The 9,663-nt window shown below is 39.3% G+C and overlaps 1 protein-coding gene across 1 annotated transcript; it reads right to left on the bottom strand.

Annotated features, from left to right (window-relative positions):
• Positions 1–1,025: 1,025 nt before the first annotated feature.
• CLEC3A (C-type lectin domain family 3 member A) lies at positions 1,026–8,135 on the bottom strand. Its single transcript, XM_026495283.4, has 3 exons — positions 8,021–8,135; positions 3,224–3,307; positions 1,026–1,537 (listed from the first exon to the last, which is right to left on the bottom strand). The coding sequence occupies exons 1-3, from the start codon at positions 8,133–8,135 to the stop codon at positions 1,146–1,148; spliced, it is 591 nt and encodes a 196-aa protein (XP_026351068.1). The 3' UTR covers positions 1,026–1,145.
• Between the last annotated feature and the right edge of the window lie 1,528 nt (positions 8,136–9,663).

Below are 9,663 nucleotides of genomic sequence, written 5' to 3'. Positions count from 1 at the left end.
CCAAGCGCGTGTAATTAAAGTTTGCTAAGAAAGACATTATTCATCAAACATATTCAATATTTAAAGAAAAAAATGACATTTATTTGAAGAACATAATATACTTAGAATTGTTGACTTCTGAAAAGCCCATTTCCCCCAAGCCTAAGCTTTGTAATTTCATATTAGGCAATGAAGTTATTTTATACAATTTAGTTAAACTATTTAATGGAAATCGCATTTGACAGAATAAAATATTACATAGATGTATGACTCCAAAATAGTATTATTTAAATCCAATGTTCAATCTCCAAAGGTAGATTGCCCCAATAGACTTTAATATATGCTTGTTTAAATATATATAAGTACATAAAGTATGTAAAAAAGGAAACTGACATATATAATATCAACCCTCAATTTCGTCCAGGAGAATGAGGATACTAAAGCCAGGGAAAAGTAGACATATTTTTTTCTTACTTCATTTTCCCATACAGCCTGCCTTAGGATTACACGTTCAAGTCAGAAATTGTAATGTAATTCTGGGACTAGAAATTAACCAGATACGCTGCTTTATCATTTCCTTTCAGAACTTGACTAGGCATTTTCAAAATCAGTGTGTGTATATGGTGGAAGAAGAGGGTCATAAAGAAAACAAAGTTAATTCAGAACATTTCTGAGACATCCACGTTCTGATGTGTCAGCTAAGATGCAGGTCCCACCAGGGGATGCATCAACTCAGAGAAGTTTATGGGCTAGCAAGGTGCAATGGCTGGGACAGAACAGACCGGGCATCAGACGGAGAGGTTTCTGGATTATATCACACCCAGACTCTCTGATTTAGAGAATTCTCATCAATCAAATATATAGTAAACTTTCAAGAGAAAATCTTCCAGGTAGCTCTTGTGTTTTTAACACAGACCTGGTTTCTGTACAAGGGAGAGGACCTAGGAAAGTGGGAAGGATTTGATTGCCCATTTTGCAAAAGCCACATTTACAGTGTGTCCATAGCTGGATCATTATTTTTTGATCTCCTATACCCCATGCAGGGCAAAATCACAATGAAATGTGGTAGCAAAATTGGCTGACTCCTGTATTCCTATGGACACAGATGCCCGTGTGACAGTTATCCTATAAATTGTGACCGATCTTGCATTTTTGAGAAGGGTCTATTAAGGGATGATAAATTCACATATGTATCTCTTGCTGCTACGACAGACCTCGTCACTCCACTTGCCCTGAGCTGACTGGGAGAACAGGGCACAGTTTTCCCGCTTACCACCGTTAGGCTGTGCACGGTCCCAGTTGAGGAAGGAGATGGTGATTCCATGGACATCAACAAACTTGCCCTCTGTGACCATGTCATTGATGCCCAGCCAAAAGTCATTGACACCTGGCAGGCTTCTTTTACCATAGTCTTGGAGGGCATTGATTTCGTCAGAGTTTCTGGGGATAACCAAGGTTCCTCCCTTGGAGATGCAGTCTTCGTTAGCTTCGTGGAAGTGCTTCAAGCCTTCCGAAGCAAGATAGCATTTCTTGTGAACTTTTGTGCCTCGGAGACAGACTGTAAAGATGTGAAATTTGATATATTAAGATACTTTGTGAGTGTTATACATCCAGGACAAGACTTGGAAAATAGCAATTAATATTTGTGGAATGAATGATGTGTCATCATAATAATGAATTAATATTTATTGGAGATTTTGTATGTGTCAGACCCTGTGCCAAGCGCTTTATAATAAAGAACTCATATAATAATCACCACAGTCCTTTACATATCAGGATATTGAGGCTTACAGAACTTGTTACTTGTAATGACTTAGTGTGTAAAAACGTAACTTACATAGCAGATAAGATCATAACTACATGAACCCAGATCTGTCCCACCCTCAAAACATTTTTAGCCTCACGCTGCTCTGATATACACGTGCTTGGTAGTTTGTGTAGCTCTATTGTGTCCTGATTTCCTTAGAACTTTTGAAATTGGGTGGTATTTCATAATTATTTAAAAAACAAACAAAAAAAGAAGTCTGAGTTGACATATGGAGAGACAGTGGTTTTGTTATGCAGATAACTCACCCCTGGTAAAGGTTATCCAGGATAAACCAAACATAAAGATAGTTTTAGGGGAAAGCATTGGAGAACCAGGCTCTGACATTTACTAGGTATATAATTGTTGCAGAAAATACTTAATTTCTCTGTGCTTCAGTTTCTTCATCTGTAAAATGAGGATAATCTTAATGGCACCTATCTCATAAACTGTTGGAGGACTGATGTGTTAATGTTTGTAAAGTATTTCTAGTGCCCAGCTGTGGGTGAAGTGTTAATTAAACTCTTTTGTCTTCTGCATGGGCATTTGATCTTCCTTTAGCTTCTGAATTCTGTTCCTGGAAATCTGATAAAGGAAGTATGTCAACAGTATTACTAGGCAAAATTGCTTATGGTAAAAATGACCTTGAACTGGTAACATATAGCTGACCTGGGAGTTATACATCCTTGATGGAAGGCCATAACTTTAGTCTTCCCTGAAAGTGGTAACTCTCATAATTGGACAGGTCTCATGCAGGAGCCTTGAAGTTCTGCTTTTCGAGTTGCTATGTAAGGTATTGGATCTTGGGTTTATGAGCCTGTGGGCAGGGCCTGTTCTTGAACCCACCTGTGTGGTTCTGTTTTCCTTACAGGGCCCTGGAAGTCAAGGAGGGTAGCTCCTGGACAACAGGTGTATAGCTGCATAGGTTGCTGGGAGCTCTACCCCCGTGTAAAGAGGAATGCCAAGCTGTGGTTCTAGTCAATGGCCTTCTCTTTGCATGTGGTGCTCCATGTGGCCAGAGTGAGTCCTGTCATTTTGTGTTTAGTTGAACCTCAGCAGATCTCCCAGTGGGCACTTAGTAAACATCTAATGAATACTAGTTATTTTCACCAATTAATATTTGCTTCAATTCTGTTTCATCGCCTATTAGAGAAGAATTATGGACAAATTTTTTAAATGCATTACTAAAATGCTTATTTTTATTTCTATACCACCCATATATAGGAGAAGGGAGTGAAAAATCAAGCTGATTTTCCCAAACAGTTATCTCCCCAGCTTTTGAATTCTTTCTCCTGGACACCTCTCTGGGTTGTCAATGTCTCTTTTAAAAAGTGTCACCTAGAACTTGACATGTACTCTAGGTACAGTTTGAATTGCTGGCAAATCACAATTTCTTTTCCTATCACTTTTGAGACAAGGCATTGATGAGTCAGGTCTTACCCGTCTGTAGGGCTTGCATTTCCTTCAGGGCATTGACTTCTCTCCAGAGCTTTTCAACTTGAGTCTTCAGGTCTCCATCCTTTTCTGGGGAGATTTTAGGGTGGGGTAGGAATGAAAAGCACATGATTAAAATAAGATAAAAATAAAATAAAATAAAATAAAATAAAATAAAATAAAATAAAATAAAATAAAGCTTTGGAACCCAGAATCTAAGGTGAGGGTGGTTTTGATGAAATTGAGCCGAATGTACATGAAAATTAATGCATGAAAATAAGTTGGCCAGGAAGATTCATAAGAGCTTGGTCGTGGTAATAATACTAGATGGTCCTTTGGTGAGACAGGGCTGCTATGACTTGCCAGCCCCACCCTGTGGGACTGTCCCTCCGTCAGGCGTCAGACTGTTGGCTTTCAGACATCTTAGAGCAAGGTATGTCATCTCAGGATCCATTCCTTTGGGTTCCTCCTGCTTGGAACACTTTGGCTTCAGCTCTTGTCCATCTCCTCATTGAGCTGAAATATCTTTTCTAGAAGGCTTTTCTGGTTATCGTCTCTCTATTAGCATCTGTCTGACTAATCTCTTTCTTTGACCTTTACTTTTCTTCAGAGCACTTTTCTCTAATATATATTTTAACTTACTTAATTTCAGTAACATTAATGTACTGTCCATGCTGCTCCTGATGCTTAACACAATGCTTGGCACATAATAGCCGCTCATGATGTTTTTTGGATGAATAAACAAGATTCTAGGACTGATGGGATCTGTCTTAGAAATTGACAGTTCGAACTCTTCGAAGGCAAGAATTATAATAAATTATAATACATACCAAAAGAAAAAATATTAAGAGCCACCATACACTGTGCACCAGAAGCTTAATTCTTTCAGTATTCCTGTGAGACAGACACCATCACTCTGCTCAGTTCACAGAAGAAATAGAGGCACAGGAAATCAAATTAACCTGCCTCAGGCCAGCCAGCTAGTAAGGTGTAGTCAGGATTCGAATCTGTCTTACTCCAAGTCTGTGCTCTTCACATCCTTCTGATCTGCTCCTGCACAGTAATTGCCTGATCCCTAGCACATGGCCTTGGACAGAGAAGATGCTTAAAGCTTGGTATCAACCCACCTGCCTCCTTATATATATGCCATGTGGGGAATCTGTGTTCTATGCTGGATTTTCAGCATTTTCAGCAAATGCACACATGCTGATTCATCATCCTCTTAAACATAAGCTTTGCAAGCCAGGTGTTTCCATATTGAGTTAAGAAAGCCTTCTGGGGTATCCAGGGGTGTACCCGACCTCTGTTTCACTTGATATTGCACATCAATTCTGAAAGCATCCAGTAGCTCAGCTCAGAAATACAGTAACTCATGAAGTTCCTCAAAGAGACCATTCGATCCAGAGTAAATATAAGGGTACATTCAGAATGCAAAACCATCAGCTGTTGGAGGCCAGGCTCGCAAAGACCTCTGAAGACTTGCTTCCAAGTTTCAAGTTGTCACCCCTACAAATGTCATCACCCTTCCCTCTCCGCTTCCTGCTCCATGCTATATAAATATGTGGCCTCCACAGGGAAGCTATAAACATTGTAATTAACATGAAGACATGAATAATATTAGGCTCCTGGGAGATCATTATGGAAATCATTATCCAGGTGACTTGACTTCTGTTCCTAACCTTTGTGACAAATGCGGATGTGTTTTGTCTACAGTGAATACAGGGAATAACTATTTCAATGCAAAAATTAAATTTTATTCATTTCTGCAACATATAATTTATTGAGACCTATGAATTAAATACCAGGGAAATTTTGTTTTTGAGTTAAGTCCCTCAGTTGCCATTTTGAGTAAAACAACAACAGAAACTCCCTCTCATTTTTTTTTTCTCCAAAGGTAGTTTCAGTGTAGAAATGCAAAAATAATTCCCGGAAAATGATCAGTAAACCTATGATGTATACCTCAACCTCACTAACAACCAAAGAAATGTCAACCTTTTTATCAATCAAAGAAATGCAAATTAAAAGGTATTTTGTTTTTTGGTTAGGTTGACAGAGCTTAAGCTGATGATACGATGTTAAATTCTCAGGATGTGACAGAATGGTCACTCTCGTATGCTGAAGATGGAGCAGTGTTTGTTGATGCTATAATTTTGGGAGATCATTGGAGAGTGTGGTGAACCTGCAGTTTTCTAGAAGTATATCATAACATCCTACCTAGCATGGGGTCAATATATGTGTACAAAGCAGTTCACTGAGGCATTGGATCAAAAACGATAGATGGGAAGCCACACAGAAGTTCACCAAGAGCGAACAGATGACATGAATTATGACCCAATGGAATATTATGCAGGCACTAGAAGAACTGATGTATCCCTTATGTTGATAGTTATCCAAGATACAGTAAATGAAATAAATTAATAGCCAATTCTTATTTGGTTAAAAATAGCAGGTTTTAATTGTGCATTAGAAGGAGTCTGGGAATATTATTTCCCAACAAGTAATAGTGGGCAATCCTGTGAAGAGGGTTGGGAGAGAAAAAATGGCTTTTGGAATGCCTGGCTGGCACAGTCAATTAAGCATTCACAAGGTCCTGGGATCGAGTCCCACATTGGACTCCTTGCTCATCAGGGAGCCTGCTTCTCCCTCTGCCTCTGCCTGCTACTCCCTCTGCTTGTGCTCTCTCTGTCTCTGACAAATAAATAAATAAAATCTTTTTTAAAAATTTAAAAAAAGAAAAAAATGGCTTTCACTTTTGATTTCATAAAGTTTGGTATAATTCCCAGGTACTTAAAATATTTTAAAATTATATGTGTTAGTGGAGAGAGAAATGTTGGTCAGTTTAGCCTTATTGCTTCACGTACTGTACTGCTTAAGAATCTGCTTTCTTGGACTTAATAGCAAAAACTTGCAAAAATTCCTTTGGGAGGATGATGTTGAAGAGTTGTGCGCAGTTACAAGTCAAACAGGGAAAAGCATGTGTGCGCACTTCCATGTGGTTGGGGGTGGGGTGGGGGGAGCTCTACGTGACCTGAACCGAATGATTTCAGAAACCTCCCCACAGCATACACACACATCCACATGTTCACACCCCTCCTCACATCCCTGCTGGGTGGTGGCAGCTTTGCCACTGCCTCCCAGCGGTGAAGAGATGCTGGGAGTAAAAATACGCCACATCATCACACAGTATCTTCTCCCTCCCTCCTTCCCCTGCCTTCATCTTCACCAGTGTACTTTATCATGCATGAGAAGTATTTTAATCTTCCATTTAAAAGAGGAAACAGGAAATTTCAATATTGTATAAGGGGAAAAGATTCCACTGGAGAAACCTTGCATGAGACCTAAATCATAGAAATAAATGCCCCCTTTTCAGGGCACTTTATATTTTGTGACACACAACACACCAAGACAAGCCTCCTTTTTACCCACCAGCCATCCATGTTGTGTCAAGTCTGGCTTGCACTTCATTGGTATGTTTCGTATGTTTTGTTACTAATGAAGTGAAATTTATAAGGAAATAGTGTCATAATATTGACCTTGAAATATGCTGATACAAAAATGAAAATGACTCAGAAGATAAGAAAAAAAATCACTCTTTGTCTCCTTTGATGCTTTTTTCCTCTTGCTATGCTTTCAGCATGTTGCAGGTAAATTGCTGTCATCTTTGTTCTTTGCAAGATTTCTTTTTTCTTTTTTCTTTTTTTAAGATTTACTTATTTGAGAGAGAAAGAAATGAGCAGGGGGAGGGGCAGAGGGAGAGAGAGAATGTCAAGCAGAATCCCGCCAAGTGTGGAGCCCAATGCAGGGCTGGATTTCACGACCCTGGGATCATGACCCTGATATCATGTCCTGAGCTGATCAAGAATTGGTACCTTAACTTACTGAGCCACCGAGGCAACCCTGTTTTTTATTTTTCTTTTTTGCCTCTTAACCCAGTTCAAGCCACCCAGATTTGGGGAATGCTTGGAGATTCAGTTTTGGATTAAAATGTTTTTGAACACTATATGACTTTGCATGTTGAAATATTTTTAAGTTTAAAAAGAGGTTCAATTTCTTTCTGACATGAACAAACTTAAATGTGCAGTATAGACTATATTTATATTGTCAGGGGTATGAAAATATACCTACATGATAACCAGTGACAAAATGGTCTAACCTTGACTATACATTTAATAAGATTATAGTTATCTTACAAATATATTTGAACAGTTATACAATATCTAGGAATGAAACAGTATACTGTAATTATTAATCAGTCTATTCTACTTGATCCCTTGCTCATAATAACCAGATATTCACAGGTTAACTCCCTCTGAAGAACATTCTGCATGGCTAAACTCACTTGACAAAGGATATACAATACAGAAACTTTTTCTATTAAAAAAAGGACCTACTGCATGATTCCTTTAAATATCAAACTGTTCCAGAGAATTAAAAGGTCACTGAGTCGGGACGCCTGGGTGGCGCAGTCGTTAAGCGTCTGCCTTTAACTCAGGGCGTGATCCCAGTGTCCTGGAATCGAGCCCCACATCAGGCTCCTCCGCTATGAGCCTGCTTCTTCCTCTCCCACTCCCCCTGCTTGTGTTCCCACTCTTGCTGGCTGTCTCTCTCTGTCAAATAAATAAATAAAATCTTTAAAAAAAAAAAAAAAAAGGTCACTGAGTCCCCTGAAATGCCATATCCACATGATGGCATGGTACTATCACCAGAGACAGTTCTCCTGGAGGAGTTTGGAAACAAACATTGCCCAGTTCCTTCCCACACTGAGCAGACCTAGAATTTTGCTGGCCTGAAAAGCCCCGTTACCTTTCACTCGGCGTTTGCTGTGCTTCCTGGCTTTAAATTTGGATGTGTGGCTGGTGGTCTGGTCCAGCAGTAAGGTGATAACCAGGATGTAAATTACAAGTCCATTCTTTGCCATGGCTCTTGGGCCAGTCTGATGACCACTTTGCCAGCGCCTGTGAAGTAGCTAAGAGGCAAGTAGACTGCGTAGCCACATCTTGCTCTGGAGTGTCTGGGGCCAGCTTTATAAAAGTGCGTGTGAGGGTTGGCTGGAATCCTGCTGACGAAATGTTTGAATTTCTTGGCTGGCCACAGCATAAGGTGGCCCCTTGTTCTTGTGTCTCATGTTAGACTTTTTTTATTTTTAATGTTCCTGTTACATTTTCCACTTGACTTGCCTTTTCAGAGTGTATCAGAGTTAACTAAGGGATTTAGGGTTTTGCCTGCTTTCTTCTTCTTCTTTCTTAAAGTCCAGGAGGTTTGGAGTCTCTCTGTGAAGACCCCAATATTTAAGCCCTCGATTTGGAGCTCTGAAGTTCACTTAATGATCTGGGAAGTTCAATCCTGTTTTCAGGGCAAATAAATAAAGTACATCCCCAAAACTAAGAAATCTCCTACATGTTTATGAGTGTGTGTGAGCGTGTGTGTGTGTGCGCGCGCATGCGTGTGTGTGCGCGCGCATGCGTGTGATGCCAGAGTCTACACACACTCGTGTCTACACGGCTCAAGTGGAACTTGGGAATGGTTTGCTCACAGAGGGTAACAGGGATGGCCAAAACGGATAGTCTATGATCAAACAGAAGACTTTCTATTAGGATTTTGTGAATTCATCAAGAATTACATTTTTGGAAAACAAACTTTGGAATGAAAAGAAAATTAGGGTGGTGAATTATTTCTGTAAGAATTAATGTGAAATATCAACTATAGCTCTTTTGCAAATCCCTGTCACCTAACACTTCCTGTCTTGAAATTACCCCAACACTTAAAAAATACTTTCAAAGAGAATATAGAAATAACAGAAGAATAGAATGAAAGACTCGATATTATTATTCTTACCTTAACAATGGGCTTTTTAGGACAAGTACTAGGAACAGATAGGCTTTTGTATCAAAAGCAAGGGACGTCCATTATCTTTCTTTTTCTTTTTAAGACAACATAGGAAGAATCAAGGGGTGATTGATTCTCTCTGGATGTTGGAAAACCACAGTCTAATCTATCTTCATTGCCTTCCCGTGAAAGCCTCTTTGTACCCTACCCACGTATTAACACCGAAGTAAGACCGCTAATACAGAAAAGTCTGACATAATTTAGCAATGTAAGTGTGAAATAAAGAATAAAGATTTTACTTATAATGCAGACTCCCTTTTCTGATTTGGGCAGTCTATGAGTAGGCACTTGACAGCATTCTGGAAACAAGCTGAGCTGGGTTCAAGTTCGTATTTCACCCATTTATCAGCTGTGTGATCTTGGGCAAGTCACTGAACCTGTCTGGGCCTATTCTCACACAGAGCTAGGAATGCCTGCTTTACAGGGCTGTTGGAAAGATTAAATGAAATAATGGCTGCAGGCACTTAGCATAATGCCCAGTGCTTAATTATAATAATAATAATAATAATAATAATAATAATAATAATAACATGTTAACATCCTTACCATCAATTATAATA

This window comes from Ursus arctos, unplaced genomic scaffold (genome assembly GCF_023065955.2).
Source record: "Ursus arctos isolate Adak ecotype North America unplaced genomic scaffold, UrsArc2.0 scaffold_19, whole genome shotgun sequence".
NCBI lineage: Eukaryota > Metazoa > Chordata > Mammalia > Carnivora > Ursidae > Ursus > Ursus arctos.
Note: the sequence above shows the minus strand (reverse complement) of the source record. Positions and strands in the feature narration are given on the sequence as shown.